Here is a 19,800-nt window from a genome sequence, read left to right as displayed (position 1 = left end):
TTTCCTAATATATGTGCAATAGATATTTCTAGGTAATTAATTCATTCAGTAGATAGAGTGCTGAACTTGGAGACAGAAGGACCTTTGTTCAAATCCCTCTTCATATACTTCATATTTTAGTTGTCTGATCCTAGGCAATTCACTTATCTGATCTCAGACTCAGTTTCCTCATTGGTAAACTATGGAAAATAAGAGTGCTTACCTTCTACGGTTGATTTGAGGATCAAATAAAGTAACACACATATGTATATGAATATACATTTACATATAGTGTTTGACAGAGTACATCAACTTTATTAAATTCAGATAGAATAATTAATAGAGTGTCTACTGGGTGATGGACTCTTCAGGAAAACAAAAAGTATTCTTCAAACCCTTCTAATAAATCAAAGAGGAGCTGTTGTATATTTCATTGGAGAGGGAGTCCATAACAATGAAGGAACATGGCATTGAAATATTTGTGCAATTTAAGATTCTGAATGTGGGTTCTAATCTGTTCCCCCAGTTTTGGGAGAAACTGACTAAAATCACTGATAAAAAGAATTTAGGTTTTTAAGGGTTTATTGAAAGATAGAAAGAGAAAGATTGAGAACAGAATTCCAACAGCCTGGTATTCCTATCTTTCCTCAAATTTCCTGTGAAGTCCTCTGCCGCCACCACCACCATCAAGTCAGGAACCCAAAAGAGACAGACCTCTCCGCGCAGGCCCCCCTTCCTCCCTCCTGTCCCCTCCCAGAAAATGGGAGGCTCCTCAGGTTGATTGGCTGGTAGCCTTGGTGGACAGTACCCATGCGCAAATGTTACTTCCTGACCCCAAGGAAAAGCCGCATGGCCTTGCCCTCTGAGGCATTCTCCTCATGGTGGAGCTTTCCTATAGTAAATCTCCAGTAGGTGGCATCATTCCATATTGAAGTAGTGAAGGGTTTCAGGACACATGACTGCAGTCATGAAAACCTGTGTCCAATTCTTGTCTCCTAGATGGATGGATGGATGGATTGATGGATTGATGGGAAGATAGATAGATGATAGATGGATAGATAGATGGATAGATAGATGATAGATGAAAGATAGATAGATGATAGATAGATAGATAGATAGATAGATAGATAGATAGATAGATAGATAGATAGATAGATAGATAGATAGATAGATATTGACTGTGTGACCCTAAGCAAGTCTCAATCTCAAGGTAATCTAGGAAACTCTTCAAGCTTGTAATTTGCTGTCAGTGCATTAGTAGAGGGAGTTTGGCTTAGCACAGCATTTTGTATATAGTAGGCTCTTAATAACTGTTTATAGATTGTTGGTTGATTGATGACTTTTACTCATCTTGGAGCTCCTTACACAAAGGTAATCACAGGCATAGTGCCTACCCTAAACTAGACTTATCCATATACAGGTTGTCTTCCCCAATAAAATGTAAGGTCCTTAGGTACATAGACAAGTTTCTTTTTTTCTCTCTGTCTCTATCAGTCTCCCTATGCAAAACATGGTCACATATTTGTTAATTATAATTAAAACCCATCAACACACTCAGTAACAGAAAATACCGTAATTGTATAATTTATCATATTTTTTCATTTTCTGAAAATCTGAGTCCCTATTTCTTCCACACCAAGAAAATAGACACACACACACACACACACACACACACACACACACACACACCACACACACCAAAAACTATTACTTTGTGGTAATGATTTCGCTTTTCTTTAAATCATTATACAGATGTTCCTGATCCACCAGAAAATCTCTATCTCTCTGAAAAGCAGAACAGAAGTGTGCGGTTGACTTGGGAAGCTGGAGATAGCCACAACAGTGCCATAACTGGTAGAAAATACTCCAATAATCCCAATTTCTCATTATACTTCACAATGAAAAATTTAAAAAGAAATGATGTAAAGTTATTCTTTGCAATTTTATGTGACATAACTGATGGGACATCTTCATTTTTATTTATGTATCCTGCAGGATGTAAAATAATTAATTGTGCATAAGTATGTGTTTCTAATTCTATGCACATGCCTTTTCTCCTAGAGTTCATTATAGAATTTGAAGGCAATAAAGATGAGCCAGGAAAGTGGGCAGAATTGACTAAAATCCAAGGAAATGAAACAACAGCCCTGTTATCATTGGCACCATATGTAAAATACCAGTTCCGGGTGATAGGTGTAAATGCTGTGGGAAGGAGTCTACCGAGTGATCCTTCCAACTTTCACGAAACCCCACCTGCAGGTAAATAAATAATTTCATTCTATGTGTATTTTACCTAAGCCTCATCCTATTAATGTAAGAGGAAGCTCATTAGAACCGGTGTGAGAGGGGCAGCTAGGTGGCGCAGTGGATAGAGCACTGGCCCTGGATTCAGGAGGACCTGAGTTCAAATCCAGCCTGTGTGACTCTGGGCAAGTCACTTAACCCCAATTGCCTGACCAAAAAAAAAAAAGAAAAGAAAAGAAAAAAACCAGTGTGAGATTCCGTCCTCTTCCCCACCCCAAATTTCAAGAAGCAGGTTAGTTATAACTGTGGGCCTTAGCAGTACCGTAGAAATAACTGTCAGTTAACAGATCCAAGGATACCAGGGGGCATACTTATCTTCTATACTGCCACTAAGGTTTTCTTCTTTTTTTTTTTTCCTGACTTGGGAGATGTTGCAGTGTATATCATTCCTAGGAAACTAATGATACTTATTACTCTGAGCTGATTCTAACTGACTGTCAATTCTTAAGGTTGGCATTCCTTCATACCCAGACAGAAAAAGTGGTTTAGAGACCTTCATAAGTGTGCCAAGGGAGGATAAACAGACCATGGCATCTTTGTAGGCATTAGTCTAGATTAAATGAGATGAGTAGTCATTGGAGTTGGGATTTAACCAGTTATTTTAGCAGCCTCTATTCATGTTTTCCCCTTCATCCCTCTGGTGAAGGGGACTTTACATGACCATATCATTCACTTAAATTCTTTGGAAATTCTTGTTAGTTGAGTATGTTCAGAATATTCAACAATTCATGTGCTAGAATATACAACTCTCACTGGGCAACAAAATGAAGTTTTATCAATGTGTAAGAAATTAGAAAAAAATAAAATAAATGTTTCCTTGGAAGATATTATTTATATACACATATATTTATATATGTATTAATTATGTTTTATTATCTTTAGACACTATGTATTCTCTAGCCGAGGAAAAATGTTATAATTATTTTCTAATTTCCTTACAAGATAAAACCTCATTATGTCACCTTATGAGTTATATATTCTACCATATGAATATATATATACACACATGTTATGTTTGGTATTATATATGCACATATGCTATACATAGTATATATGTAGATCAAATAATGTATATGGTTCATTTTTATAAAAATTTAAATTTTAATTAAAGCTGATATATGTTTTCCAAAGTTTGTATTTTCCTCCCAAAAAAGTGAGCTTCCTAAAATAAATCCTTAGTTTCTTTGGATTTCCCTCCACCATAATTAATTGGTTTGGTGTGTTCCATGTACATTTTTGTATAATCCCATATCCCTGGTCAAGCCCCTGAGGGACATCTAGTCTTTTTTGAACTTCAAATATGGAAGTTCTAAGATTAAGACCCCTCCTTTGGGCATTTATTCTTAATGTGTTCTTCCCTAGTATGATCTCATACTTTGTTCTTGGGCTAACACTAAAATGCAGGAATCTTTTTTGCTTGTGAAGTAACTGTAATAGAAATAAGGGTCAATCATCTGTGTAATTTATTTTATGCTAAATTTGTTATATATCTCTACTGTTAGCATATTTTCTATTTTCACATAAAAAAATGTCTGTCATTTGAAAGGAGTCATTCTGTATTCTCTGCTTGGTTTTTCATTTGAATTACCTACTCATTTCTCATTGTTTTGTAGGTTCCCCCAAGAGGATTTATTGTACTGAGTCAACTGTTATAAAAAATAATCACCCTGTCATTATTTGAATTGATAACGTTGAGCACCACTTTAGAGCAAGGTTTTTTAAACTTTTTGTATGTGACATGGACCCCTTTGGCAATCCGGTGAAAGCTAATAACTTCTCAAAATAATATTATTAAATGCAGAAAGTAAAATGCATAGCATTAAAAACAGAACCACTTATATTGGAAAACAATTACATTTTTGTGTATATATCTTTGTATACATGTAATTGTAATTGTACCATTTTGTTGTGCCAGGTTGTTCTTGGGGTTTTTGTTTGTTTTGTTTATTTTACAAACAATTAAATTGGGAAACATTTTCCTCAATACAATGAAGGAACATGAACAATAATAGGTGAAATTATGTTATAAAATAAATGTTTAAAATTAAAACTAGCTTCTATTTTTAAAAAAGTTCCCTGTATTTTAATAAACTATGATAAATGTGAAGGGGAGACTAGTGCTTCTTACATAGACTATCAGATGAATGCAAAGATAATTATAGTGTATGTGATTTTCTAGCTCCAGACAAGAATCCAGAAAACATAAGAGTTGAAGCTTCTCAACCCAAGGAAATGTTTATCAAATGGGAGGTAAATATGATTATTTCTTTTTGGCTTGTTAAATTTTATTTCTGTAAGTCTCTTTTTAGACACTGAAAACTAAACTGCATGTTGATTCCATTGGAGTAACAGTGCTCCTAGCTATTTTAACTGGGGCAGTTAGGTGGTGCAGTGAATGGAACACTGGATCTGAAGTCAGGAAGACACATCTTCCTGAATTCAAATCCAGACTCTGACACTTGCTAGATCTGTGACCCTGGGCAAGTCACTCTAAACCTGTTTGCCTCAGTTCCTCATATATAAAATGAGTTGGTGAAAGAAATGGCAAACCACTCCTATATCTTTGCCAAGAAAACCCCAAATGGGGTCATAAAGAGTTGGACACAACTGAAAGAACTCAGCAAAAACAAAAACAAAAAATTATTCTGTATTAATTTGTATATGTCTTTAGATGTCTACCTGTTGTCTGTGCTAGTTTCAGGTTAAGCAGCTTGAGGTCAAGGATTCTCTAATTTTTGTCCTTGTACTCATGGTTTTTTAATGCATAACAGGACTTAAGAAATATGTTTTGGGTGATTGATCCATTGGCTAAGTAGCAGTAACTATGCTTAGTTCTGGGAGTATACAAATAATCCCAAATTTATGTAGCATCATATATTTGGCTAGGGAGAAACACAACATATACAGAAAATTATATACAAAAGATGTAGTGTAAATACAAAATAGTTTTATGGGAAATTAGGGAAATCTTGAAGGATGTGACTCCTGAGCTGTGTTTTGAAGGAAGTTATGGATTCTATAAGATGAATATGAGAATTTGGGAGGGAACTTGTTCAAAGAAACTGTGGTAGGAGATAGAATGTCCTATTTGGGGAAACAAAAATAAAGGACACACAAATGGAAATAATACAAGGAGGGAAAGATATAAGAAAGTCAAATTGTGAAGGACATTAGGTGCCAGACAATACTTGAAACTACATGTATATGATAGGGAAGAAACTGGAGGAATGTAGACTATCTAGGTAGCTATTGAAATCATGCATACAAAGTTATGAGGGCTTGAACTAAAGCAATAACTGTGTCATTAGAGAATATAGGGCAGATAAGAAATACCAGTGAGATGGAAATAAGACTTGGCAATTGATTGGACGTGAGGGGTGATGGATAGTGAAGAACTGAGAATAGCAAGTAATAGACTATGGTGCACTATCCATCAGTCCAATACAGAATAGAGGAATAAGCATTTTCCCATCATTTGCTTTTCCATGGCCATATAGAAAATATCTCAAGTCAGGTGATATCAAATGATAAAATAAAGTGACATGTATAAAAAAAATCAAAATTATCTTTAAATATGAAGTTATATAGATCTTAAAGAAAGATTACAGCTTACTTAGTAATTTTAGTAGTGACTATTTTAGCCATTTAAGTGGCCTTCCCTGAGGTTATTGCCCAAAGTTACTAAAGAAAAAAAATGAAAACCAACAACCTACTTATTTCCAAAGGAAAGTTGGTCAGTTTCCTAAATGATCTGGAATGCTCCCACAAGATATATTAATCAATCAATGAAATAACCTCAGGTGAACTGAGAGTCATACCCCTTACCCTCAAGTGACAAAGCCAGCTTAGTATCTGCAAACTGTCTCCAATCAATCTGGGGTACTTGGTCTTCTTCCTTTTCCACTAAGGGCTCTCCATTCTCAACGCCTGACACACCCACAGAGTCAGTTCACTCACTGAATAACATTAAAAGGACAAGAAAAACTATTTTCCGATCTCAGCAGGAAAACAGTATCTATCTAAAGGGAAAGGAAGGGAAGTGAAAGAAAAAAAGATTTATTAAGTGTCTACTATGTGGAGGCACGGTGCTTAGCAATTTTCACTGGGATTAAGCAACTGAGGGTCAACTGGAAATCATTTCTTCAACACCAAGTGAACATCCTATTTTACTGGGTGAAAACTCCATTATTTACTCAGTGCATAAGGCATTCCTAAGTGTCTTCAGGGCACAATGCCATCAATATGCTCTTCTATGCAGAGTACCCATAAACTATGGTCCCTGAACCAGTGGAGATTCTCTTTGAGATCCAAACAAATTGCCCTTGGATCCCTGTACTATTAAAAAAAAAACCTACAATTTCTCTCCAGTGGATTCCTACTCTAATTCCAAACTCAACCCAAAATAGAATGAGTATGCTCAGGTACAGAATAAAGAAAATAATGTCAAATAAGTTCCAAATAAGGGTGAACCTACAAAGAAAAGGGATTAAATATTTAGGATTTTTTATACATTTCTAAGCCAGCAGGCAAATGGTACACTCTGGATATGTGGTCCTTAAGTATTTGCTGTGTTGATGGATCACAAACTCTGGTCTGGATATAAACTCCAGTAGTTATGGTGACATAGTCTCTAGACCTTGCAAAGTACCTAAGGTCTCAGCCTACAACAATCTCTCTTCAAGATATAGTAATTTAACTAAAACACAGCTGACACAACAGAAACAGAAGTCATAGCCTTGTACTCACAGGCCATATGGCAGAGGATTGGGTTGGAAGATAACAGTCTGAGATGTCTCTTTTACACTACTGTTTAAAACAGATTTTTGTCTTTTTATTAAATTGTATAAAAAAGATTAGTTAGATTAAAAATTAGTGAAAAATGAGTGAGTGGGGGTCAGCTACGTGGCACAGTGGATAGAGCACTGGCCCTGGAGTCAGGAGGACCTGAGTTCAAATCCGACCTCAGACACTTGACAATTTACTAGCTGTGTGACCCTGGACAAGTCACTTAACTCCAATTGCCTCACCAAAGGGGAAAAAAATGAGCGAGTGAGTTAATAGCCTTTTGAATGAATTTTCAATTCTGGCTCAATATCCCATGGAATGGTTCCTCTTATTCTTAAGGTGACTAATTAGAATATCTATATTTCCTATAAAATGGATAGGTGCTTTCCTTACATCATCATACCTTTCCCCAAGGCTTCTTCCTCAGACCTGCACATCTTCTGTGAATTGAGCTCTCATTGGTCAGACCCCTCATTACATGGTGTCCATTAGATATGAAGTTATCTTTTTCATGATCACTTATTAATGTCTCGTCTTAACAGGAAGGGACTCCCCTTTTCTGTTTTGAATGTACTTAAGGAATAATGAATTCTAGAGAGTTTTCTGACTATTAGCACCAAATTAAATTCACCATCCTAGAGTTCTATAAAGTATTTGGCCATTCAATCACACACATATCTATGTGTGTATATGTATGTGTGTGTATACACACAGATATATGTATATACATGTGTTTATATATGTGCAAATAATATTTTAAAAATATTTATGGAACTTTGTTTCTCTATAACATATATGATCTGAAGATCCATTATTTCAAAGTTAAATAAGAATATTATAGCATAAAAATTAATAAACATATTTATCTCCATTAGTTCTCTAGTTTCAGATTGCCACATTTTAATGGGACTTAGAAAGTCCTGAAATGAAATGTTTCCAATTTAGAAATTTAAAATAAAATGTTTCAAAATATGATTTATTCCCTGGGCCATGCTGAGAGTAGCAAAGCAGATGCTACTCTGTCTTGAAAACAGATTAAATTGTATATTAGATTTTATTCCTTTGGAATATCTTAGTCCAATGCCATCCTGGACCAAATGCTTAGGTTCCGAAGAGTGGATATTCCAATTAATCAGATTACAATATTTTGTAATTATATGATGACTTGTTGGGAAAGCAAAATGCTTTATAAGCATTAATTCATTAATCTTGATCACTCCTCTGGGAGGCAGATTGGATAGTTAATATTCTCATCCTTGAACTGTCTATGTAGAAACAGATTCTCAGAGCTTGATCAGCCAAATCTGCTGTTATATGAAGAAGAAGCAATGGGGAGAATTAAGGAGTGTTTATTCTCCTCCCTTGGCCAAATTTTCAGAATTGCAAGCACCTCAAGGCCTTGGAGTTCAAATCCGTACCTAAATACCACTCCCACCCACTGATTTCTCATTCAGATGGCATCAGCAGTGATGGAAACCATTTATGTATTGAAGCAGCCTTTTTTTTTTGCATTTTAAATGGCACCAGCCCTGGAGTCAAGAGGACCTGAGTTCAAATGTGGCCTTAGATGTTTACTAGCTGTGTGACCCTGGACAAGTCACTTAACTCTGTCTCCAAAAAAATTTTCACATTGGCACAGTTTCAATTATCAGTTTTTGCCCCTTATATTAAACCTGCTAGTGTCTCTTCAATTCCTAGTTCTGACCTCAGTGCCCCAGCAGAATTAGGCTGAATCCTTGCCCTATGCCCATCCTTCAGATAGTTACCATAGACCCTCATCCTCTTGTTTTCCAAGCTCAATATTTCTATTTCCTTCAACTGACCCCCATTTGTCTTGGTCTATAATGCCCTCATTCTCTTGGTCTTTCTTCTCTGCTTGAGCTTAATTAATATGGCCTGTTTTGAATGTCTTCTCATTAACACACCAGCAATACCTTGACAAAGAACAGAAGATCTATCACAATCTTTCAGTCTGTTTTTCATACTGTCAGATAAGGCTGTATTAGCTTATTTTGGTTACTATATCAAATGCATTTTGTCCTTTCATGCCATGAAGCATGTGGTAGCTCAGGGGGTAGATTGCTTGGAGCCAGGAACACCTGAGTTCTAATTCTGCCTTAGATACTTACTAGTTGTGTGATGCCAGAGAAACCACTTAACCTTTCCAAGTTTCTATCTGTAAAGTGGGTATAATAATAGAATCTACCTCATAGTATAATTGTAAGGATCAAATTTTTTTAAAAAGTATAATTCAGTATAAAGGTTAATACAAAATATAAGTGCTAGCTATTCTTATTTTTATTAATAATTATAATCATTTCAACAATATTCAGGCAGTTAGATGGTATAGTGGATAAAGTCCAAGGCCTGGGCTTAGTAAGACCTCTGTTTGCCTCAGTTTCCTCAATTATAAAATGGGGACAATAGTAGAATTTATCTCCCAGAATTATTATAAGGAACAAATTTTTGGAAAGAATCAGGGCCACGGAAGTGCTGGTTAATTAACTATAATAATTATTTTAATAATAATTTTGTTGTAATAATAATGATGAGATTCCTGGATATTGTTGCTAAAGGTTTTGGCCAGTTCTTTAATTGTATAGCTGTTTATTTGAACCCAAAAGGCATGACTTTGCTTTACATCTTCAAGCCTTAGTCCCTTGTTTTAGCCTGTCATGTTCATTTTTGGTCACTCAACATGATAACTTCCTGCCTCCGTTTCAAATTGTATAAAAATGTACCAGCAATACTTTCATTAACAGCACTGTGAAAAATGTAAAAAAAAAAAAAAATCACAGTACCAAGGATAGGTCCCAGAGCAATACCACAATGAAAACTACTCACTAAGTGGAACTGAACCTAATAATGACAATTCCTGAGCTTGTTCATCCAAAAACTTGCAAATCCACCCAACTTTAAAGTTATCTGTAATTAAATACTAATTTTTCCCCTCTAAATTTATGATCATGTAAACTCCTTGAGTAGGTGCTATTTTGCTTTCCTATTGTATCCTCACCAACTAGAATGATTCCCACCACAAATATGGTATTTAATAAATGTTGTTCACTGACTGATTTGATTAAGATAGATTCTATTAACTATATTATCCTCTTCCCAGTCTATCTTCAGTCAACTAAGAAATAAAAGTCCACAGCATTATGGTAGTGTGGAAAGGGTGGGGGTCATGAAAAATTTGACAGAAAATATTTGATTTGTCTACCTATTTTATATACTTATATACGTAGGGTTACATAAAAATTTCTTAGGCAAAAAGGGGTTGTGAGTGGAAAAAGCTTAAGAAGTCATGATGTAGAAAGAAGAGACTAAATGTAGGAAAATTTGAAGTCAAATGAATAATTATAAAGTTAATGGTAAAAATTACATTGAATTTAAATGGGATTTTTAAATGAATAAGTCAACTGGAGAAATTGAATGTAAATTAACATAAAATGATCATCTTTCTCATTTTAGATTTAACAGACAAGAAGGGCATTTGACTTCAGCCTTTCAGCCAAGAATGACTAACATTAAACATGATTGGAGTAAAAAAAATCAAATTATGCTAAAAATTTGAAATTGTAATACAGCTTTTTTTCGCCACAGTTATCATTTAAATGATAATTTTTTCAAATGCCATAGAATTGTGACTTACCACTCATTTTCCAAGGGTCATAAAAGTAATAGTCATTGTATCAATACATAAACAAATGAACAAAAAGAGTATCCTTTGAAATCTTAGAAAAGTATATGATTTAATTAACCTTGTCACTTGCTAAATAATTAGGATTTATTGGGAGGATATTCATACTTCTTTGAAATTTCATCATTGGATTCTTTTCAAAAGTCTGGGGATTTTGCTTTAAAGGGCCCACAAGATTCAAAATGTCAAGAAATATTGAGTTCTACAACTCATTTAGTGAATTATACTGGTCAAATAACTTAGCCTCAGGGACTTCAATTTCACTACTAGTACTGTGATTTTAATGAGAATTTCTGTCTGATTTGCAAAATCATTGTAAGAAGTGAATTACTGCCACCCACCTGGCCCTTTACATCCCTGAGGCTAGGAGAGAGATACCTGGCCAAAAGCTAAACTGTGTCCTTGTCTTGTTGGTCTGTTTGGGCTTGAAACTTACTGAAGATCCTTTGAGCACTAAATAAGAAACCCTTACTATATCCCTTGAAAAATCGGGCTCAGCTAGCATGTAACGTTAATATTAAGTTTATAAATCTATATCCAGTTAGACTGATAGATATGAAACATATACACAGATGTATATATGTGAAACTTATATAAGTACATATATACATACATATCTACATACACCTATACATATATAGTTCTATGCATCTATGTACAGATATATTTTAGAAATACTGTTAAACATGAGTATTATCATGAGAGGAAAAATGACAAACAACACAGTTTTATTTCTTTATCTGTTCTGAGATGAAGGTGTTTAAAATAATGGACTTCAGTTTGGGTAAAAACTTTTTGCCTTTGTACATGGTTGCATTTATCTGGGTATTCTTCAGTCCCTGATGAATTTATGTCATTTTTACACTCGCAGATTTCCGGGGGCAAAAATTCTCACTGAATACAAATAGAGACTTTGCCAGGGGCAAATGTCAGCTATTTTTTAGCAATGAGTAAAATTATGCACTGAGTTAAAACCATAAGCTTGAAGTGATTTCTTTAAAACACATTTAATTGAGGTCATAGTTTCAATTCCTAATGAAACATTGTTAATGTCCTTAAAACATTTTAGTTGCTTAATTAATAGGATCATAAAATAATGGGAGTCTGGGGTTGCAAACATCCATTGTCAAAGGATTATAGATACACAGCTCAAAGGAGCCACAGAGGGCAGACCCTCTTGTCTAGCCCCTTCATTCTGTAGAAGAGGAAACTAAAGTTGTCATTTGTCCAGCATCACAAAGGTGATATGGGTCAAAGGTAGGATTCGAACTGAGATCCTCTGACTCCATTCAGTACTTCCCCTGGTTAAGTTTAATTCAGTTCAATTCAATTCAATTCAAGTATAAGTGACTGCTGTCTGGCAAGCAACCTTTAAGATTCTGAGGTTACAAAAACTATACATATACATTATATATGTATGTATATGTATATGTCATATATGTGTGTGTATAATAATTAGTATATATATAATGTGTGTACTTAGATATATATGGATAAATGCAATATAGTATATATGTATATATGCACATATTTACATATAGCATATATAGATACACATACATACATACATATCATTGCTACTGCTTTTAAGGACCTCAAATTCCATTGGGATTAAATGAAATGTTCACATTAATTACTCCTCACATTTCATATTCTTTAAGATTTGCAGAATGCTTTAAGTGCATTAACTCATTTTGTCCTCTCATTGGATTTTGGGCATAGATGGTGATGAGTGGAAAGCCATGCTGGATTTGGACTCAGAGGAAACTGGATTCATTGTGCTTCTTACTCTCTCTCTATACATGATTTAGGGCAAGTCATCTGACCTCAGTTTCTTCAACTGTAAAATGGGAGTTGTATTGCTCTAGATCAGTGATGTCAAACTCAAAGAGAAACAGATGCCAGCCAGTCACATATTGACTTAGGTGCCAATTAACATTATCTATGTTGTATTATGTGTTTATTAACTTTGTCAAGCTTTTTCCAGTTACATTTTAATTTGTTTAAGGCCACATTTGGGATACATGGACTTTGGGCCTCTTGTTTAACACCTCTGGATTAGATAACCTCAAAGGTAAATATGTAATCTTATTGAAGCAGAGACTGAATTGGCCTATGTTAGCTATCCTAAGGGAGTTCTGGGCACGTTTATCCTCAGCTACGAGCAAGAATACTAAGTCATTTTTGGAGGGTAAAACACAAATACCTGATGGAATCAGGGAAGTTCACTTTCTTAATGCAGAATCATAGAGATTCTAGAGCATCATATAGATCTAGAAGTATGCTTTACAGGGCTGCCATTATAAATACTATTCATGAATATTTCTCCCCAATCTTAATTTTGAAAGCATATAGTTGAATTTTATAAGGCAGGAAGGAAATCATATTTCAATATATTTTATTGAAGTAAACCATATCAATGACCTTTGCTCACATATGTATTGCTTTCATATTTTTCTTTGGAATCCTTGGGAGATGCTGTCTATCATATGAAGGCATATAAATGATCAGTGGGAAACTGAATGAAAATTTTTGTTTTTCTATTTAGCCTTGCTCTTGTGAAATCATATTATATCCCTGTTTTAAAGCTAAATTATATTCTCCCTAGATATTCTCTCTCTTTATATACCTATAAAGAAGTATATCAATATGTAAATACACATATGCATATATGTAAATACTTCCACTCCTCCTGCCCCCACTCCACACACATATACACACATATATATGTGTGTATACATGTGGGTCTGTATATTATTTGTGTGTGCATACACATGCATATATACATAAACATACAGTATATATGTATGTGTGCATGTTTGTACTTATAGATATACAAACATTTTTAAAATGTTTCCTTTAAACTCACACACACACACAAACACACCCACAACAAGTCAGTGAGCAGGAACCTTGCCTGAATCATTACTAAGGATGTGATGGCATTTGTGGCACACAATGTAGAAAGTTAAACCATAATAATGCAAATCAGGATTTCCACAACTTCTGGCTTCAAAGATAGGCAGCAGGGAAAAATAGGTTAACAAAAACTCTTCCGACTTAGAACTTACAGAAAAAGTGATCCACGGATGTATTTTTTTCCTACTAAGCCATGTGGAAGGATGAGGTAGATAGACTTCTGAAATGAAGGTAGCTAAAATCCTCTAGGGAATTATTTCAATAGCTAAGTAAAGATGGTTGAAATTACATTTCTATGGATGGGAATAGCCTCAGGGGATTTTAACTCTCAGCACAGGAAACCATGTGTTAGTACTGAAACTCTCTAAGTTAGAGAAAGAATTAAAGGTCTAAAGCTGCAGGGTAGAAAGAGAGAGTTTTAAGATGAATAAGTGAGGAAATTCAGAGAGGTATGTAAATTGTGTTTTGGTATTCATATTTCTTCACCTCTCAGTCTATTTGATCATTTTCAATATATGAAATATAACTATTATTAGCATTGAACGTTTTTGTTTTAGTTGAGTTCTAATTTTATAGAAAATCATATTAAAATGGAGAGGTATTTTTTCATCACCTATGGTTGAGTTAACCCCATCTGTGTAAAGTCATTCTGTTAGGAGACATCATGAGCCAAGTCATACAGTACTTGGTGGCAGCCCACCCAAATTGACTGGCAAAGTACATTAAATAATATAGGAGAGGGGCAGCTAGCTGGTGCAGTGGATAAAGCACTGGCCCTGGATTCAGGAGGACCTGAGTTCAAATCCGGCCTCAGACACTTGACATACTTACTAGCTGTGTGACCCTGGGCAAGTCACTTAACCCTCATTGCCCTGAAAAAACATAATAACATAGGAGAACCTCTGGAGGACAGGGTTTCTGGAAGTTCAAACTTTTAAAGAAAATAGTTTCAAATCAACTAGTCTTCAGGAACTGTTTAAAAGTCAAGCGATCAACAACAATCAGTAATCATGATATACCTAGTATTTTGCCAAGCACTAACAATGTAAAGAAAAAAAATGGGGAATGCTCTCTCAGGCGGCTTACACTCTAATTATAACTTACATGTAAGTATATGAAAGATACATTGAAAGTATGCATGAAGTAACTTCAGAATGTAAAGAACTAGGAGTCAGGGTAACCAGGAAAGGTCTCCTGCAGAAAATAGCACTTGAGGTGAATTTAAAAGGAATCTATGGATATTAAGAGGCTGAGATGATGAGGTGAGGTATTCTAGCCAGGGGGGGCTAAGCAGTGCAAAAGCACAGATCTGAAATCAAGTCATATATATGAAAAACCACAAGTTGGTCAGTGTGTCCTGACAATCGAGTATATCAAGGACAGTGATGTGTAAGCAGGCTATAAGATAGGAAGGGGCACATTATGAAGAGAAGACTTATTATTTGGACCTACAAGTAATAGGGAGTCACTGGAGTTTATTGAATGGGGCCAGGAGGCAAAATAGTTAGACTTCTACTTGAGGGAGATTCCTGGGAGTTATTTTTAGGATGGATTCAAGTGGGGAGAGACTTGAAGCAAAGAGACCAATGAGAAGGCTATCGTTATATCCTAGCAGAGAGGTTATGAGGGCCTGAACTAGGATTGTGGTTTTATGAGTAAAAAGAAGGGGGACAGATATGTGATGTGGTAAATGTAGAAAGGACAGGATCTGTCAGCAGATTGAACAAGTATAATCATAAGAGTAAGAATTGGGAGTATGACACTGAGGTTATGAGCATAGGTCATCAAGCAAGGGCTGTGACCTTAACAGATAGAAAGATGTTCAGAAGAACAAGACATTTGGGAGAAAATTAATTTTGTTTTGGACACACATTGAGTTTGAGATGCCTCTTTGTCAAAATGTCTAATAAATAGTTGATCATGTGAGAGTAGATTTTGGGGAAACACTGGGGCTGGATATAAAGAGCTGGGACTCATTTACACAGAGAGGTTAATTGAGCCTATCTCAATAGAGTTGGAGAATATCAAGTTAGAGAATAAAGAGAGAAAAATAAGGCCAGGACAGAACTTTAGCTCAACACGTCTTGTTTCTAGCTGTCTCAAAGGAATAAGCTCAAGATTGGATTTTCATTGATATCATACTCACTTATTTCTGAACTGTGTTTGAATTGGTTTAGGAAGCTCCTCAATAGAAATCCCCTTTCCCCGCCCCTGCCCCCACCCCCACTCCATACCTGGGAGGATTAGATAGGTGACTTTTCCAAGGACATGTAGTCAATATGTCTCATTGGTATCAGAAGTGGGCCTTAATGACTTTGGGGCTGAATTTTCCTCTTCTTTACTACACTGCTTACCTCTTAAGATGCAGTTTTGTGATTCTATCATCAAAGATGACAGTGCCTTTCTTGGTTCTTTTCATAGCCACTGAAATCTATGGAACGAAATGGACCAGGATTAGAGTACAGAGTGACATGGAAACAACAAGGAGTCCCGTCAGAATGGTCCGATGAATTGGCCACAGATAATACCTTACGAGTGATGACCTCATCTGTCTTTACTCCTTATGATGTCAAAGTTCAAGCTATCAATCAATTAGGCTCTGGGCCTGAGCCTCAGACCATAACTGTTTATACTGGAGAAGACTGTAAGTTATTTCTTTTCAGAATTAATTTGAAACTTATAAGTACTTGAAATATTTTAAGGATATTTTAAACATCATTAATGACAATATTTATTGAATTCCTACTTCTGTCCAAATCACACTGTCCTGGTCATTTAAGGAAGGGCACAAAAATCAGACAGTCAGCTCAACAAGACTATATAAAATACTCACTATATATTAAGTAATGGGGATGCAACTAGAAACAGAATGAAATATAGTTCCCCTGCCCTCAAAGAAATTAAATAAAATGATAAAAAAACTGCAAAAAAAAAGGGTAAGGTGATTAGATAGTCCCTGTTCCAAAACTTTAAAATCTAGTTGGACTAGGTGGCGCAGTGGATAGAGCACCGGCCCTGGATTCAGGAGAACCTGATTTCAAATCCGGCCTCAGACACTTGACACTTCTTAGCTGTGTGACCCTGGGCAAGTCACTTAACCCTGCAAAAACAAAACCAAACAAAAAACCCTAAAACTAAAATATAGTTGGAGAGGGCAAAAAAATGAAAAAAAAAATTAAGATGTGATATTACCTGCTGACTCTAGTACTATGTACCATAGTCTTTGTGGTATACCAAAGATTAACTGAAAAACAACAACATTCTTTATTAATTAGATACAATGTTTGCTTTTAATTCTAACTTTGTTTAAAATATTTTGTATTTTTAATATTTCAATTTGGATATTTTTTGAAAATATGTATTCTTCATAATTCCCAGTAGAGAATGCTAGATTTGAACTCAGGAGACAGGTTCCAATTCACATTCTACCTGAATATACTACTTGTATAACCATGGACCATTCAATTATCTCTTCTGGGTCTCTTGTTCACCATCTGTAATATCACAGATTTTGGACTAGATGAACTCTGACCCTCTAGTTCTAAATCTTTGTGTCTGTGAAATACCATCCTACTGTACAAGCAGTCATGGGTAATTTCAGGTTTGGCCTTCCATGATCAGAGTCAAAACATATTTTCCAATGAAATACATGAAATTATCTAACCTTCCAGGTGAAAAATATGTCTTCTCGATAGAAAAATTTATGTCCAAACAAACACAGTTCAGGAATTTAAATATTTCATTTTTCAAAAATATAAATTTGGAAATTTACTAAGTTTTTAACCTTGAGTAAATGAGATTGTCAGAAACTTTTTGATGAAAAACCTTTGTCATATGTTGCTGAAAACAAAGAAAGCAAATTCTAGACCTTACAGGCTGGAACTGGCAGTACCCAATTACAACTACTCTGGCTAAATCCAGTCTTGTAATAAGAGGAGATGAGACTTGTCATCCTAGATGACTCTTTCCTATTTAAAAACTTATGGGGAAGACATGACAATCTTCATATAATCATAGATTTAAAATTTTAAGAGACTTCAGAGGCCACATAGTATAACCTCCTCATTTTATAAGAGAGGAAACAGGCCCAGGAAGTTTAAGTGACAACCAACAGTAGAGAAGCAGTAAATAAGAGAGATGCAATCCCCCCCCCCCCCAAGGTCAATGAGGGTTAAGTGAATGACTTGCCCAAGATCACACAGCAAGTAAGTTTCAAAAGTCTGAAGTCAAATTTGAACTCAGGTCCTCTGGAATCCAGGGCCAGTGCTCTAGCTGCTCCCAACAGAGATGCAATTGGAATTCAAGTCTCATAGCTTTAACTTCTTTCTCCTGTTCAAGGCACCAAGCTGCCTTCCCCATCTCTTTATTAATACCTAATTTCCATATGATATTGCCTTGACCACTAACCCTATTTTGCCTTTTTGAGAAAGAGAAGGTAGCATACTTCCATGTAATGATGCCTCAAAAATTGTGGTGATGGAATTATTCAGCCTTTTGTGTCAATAGCTTTATATTATAAAGAGCCTTTGTGTCTTGAGTTAAATTTGGTTGTAAAAGAGAAATCTAGATTTTTAAGGGCAACAGAAAATAAAATGTGCTTCCTATAGCTCCTTCCTCAGACAAGATGTCCATGTGAGCTAAGATCACATATTAGAGGCAAAAAGCAAAAAGCAGTCTTACTATTTTTGATGTGAAATGAGTCTAGCACACTCTGTGATTGTTTTCAAAAGTCAGTAAAATTGGTAAGCTGATATTAGACTCTTCACACTTTACCTTAAGAATGCCCTTGTTGGTCCCTAAGATAGACATAAAACTTCCCTTTATCCCTACCTTATAGTGTGAATTAATTTATATCTGATGCAGCCTGATATTTTGGTAGTCCCTTACAGGTGGGCTATTTCTTATTTTTTTTTAAATAAGGGATTTTGTGCTTTAGACATTGCTTACTAATTTAAATAATTCGTGCATATTCAGATAATAAGGAAAAACTGCCCCCAGAATCATGTCTATATCGGTTCAAGACTTTCCTCTGAGACATACTTACTGTGATCTTGGGTAATATATATTTTTTTCTTTTATGTCCCCAAAACTCCATAAAACTGTGTGTTATAGAATAGATGCTGCTTTACACAGGTTCATAAGTTTGAAATAGTTTGTTCACTGGGAAAGTCCTTCTACTAATGAAATCAGAGGTCTATGTATCTATGTATCTATCATCTATCTAAATGTCTATCTTCTTCCTTCCTTCCTTCCTTCCTGTCCCTTCCTTCCTTCCTTCCTTCCTTCCTTCCTTCTTCCTTCCTTCCCTTCCTTCCTTCCTTCCTTCCTTCATCTCTCTCTCTTTCTCTCTCTCTCTCTCACTCTCTGTCTCTGTCTCTGTCTCTCTGTCTCTCTCTCGTCTTTAAGCCATCTGTGTTGTAGATCCAGGATTTGAACTGACTCCTCTTACTTCAATTTCTGTGTACTTTTGGTGCCAGCACACAATACACATACTAATAGTTTTCTTGACTCTCCTAAATATAATATTCTTGGAGTAAAACAGGGACAAAAGGCTTAGGCAACGTTGATGGGCATGCATTTCTCCTTCTTTTCTTTTCCTCCAACTTCCAATTTTCCTTGAGGGAGTAAATGTAAGATGGTATCTTAACCTGCCCTTGACACACTGGCTTTTTGACCCTATTCAAGATATTGAATCGCTCAGTTCCTCAGGAGCATCCACAAGACTATTATTTTGAAATAGTTACTGACCTTCACTGATTGAAGGAATTCCCTTACTGGGAGTTCCCTCAACCAGTGAAATCAAAATTTCAAAGGACAAACAGTAGAGTAAGATAAAAGTATAACAAAAATTCAAAAGATTCAAGCTATGACTCTGAGGACTGTGAGTGGAATCAAAGAAGATAGAATCACCTAGGCATAAATGTAAAGTTTTATAAAAGGGTTTAAAAATAGAATTTATGATTATATGGTGGCAACAGCCCAGCTATGTCTTGTATACCACTGGTGCTATACATTGTATTTAGAATAATCATTCAGAAATGGATTTATTTAATGACTTTTGAATTTTTTTGATTCTGAAATTATTTTCCTGAAGCAAAAGAGAAGATGCAAAT

At 35.4% G+C, this 19,800-nt stretch overlaps 1 protein-coding gene across 1 annotated transcript in view; it reads left to right on the top strand.

Moving 5' to 3' along the window:
* Positions 1–19,800, top strand: part of CHL1 (cell adhesion molecule L1 like) — a 291,478-nt gene that overhangs the window by 244,274 nt on the left and 27,404 nt on the right. The window contains 4 exon segments of the mRNA XM_043968375.1: positions 1,732–1,833; positions 2,041–2,238; positions 4,463–4,533; positions 16,109–16,331. Coding sequence (XP_043824310.1) covers positions 1,732–1,833; positions 2,041–2,238; positions 4,463–4,533; positions 16,109–16,331 — 594 coding nt within the window.

This window comes from Dromiciops gliroides, chromosome 1 (genome assembly GCF_019393635.1).
Source record: "Dromiciops gliroides isolate mDroGli1 chromosome 1, mDroGli1.pri, whole genome shotgun sequence".
Classification (NCBI taxonomy): domain Eukaryota; kingdom Metazoa; phylum Chordata; class Mammalia; order Microbiotheria; family Microbiotheriidae; genus Dromiciops; species Dromiciops gliroides.
This window is presented reverse-complemented; position numbering and strand designations above follow the sequence as displayed.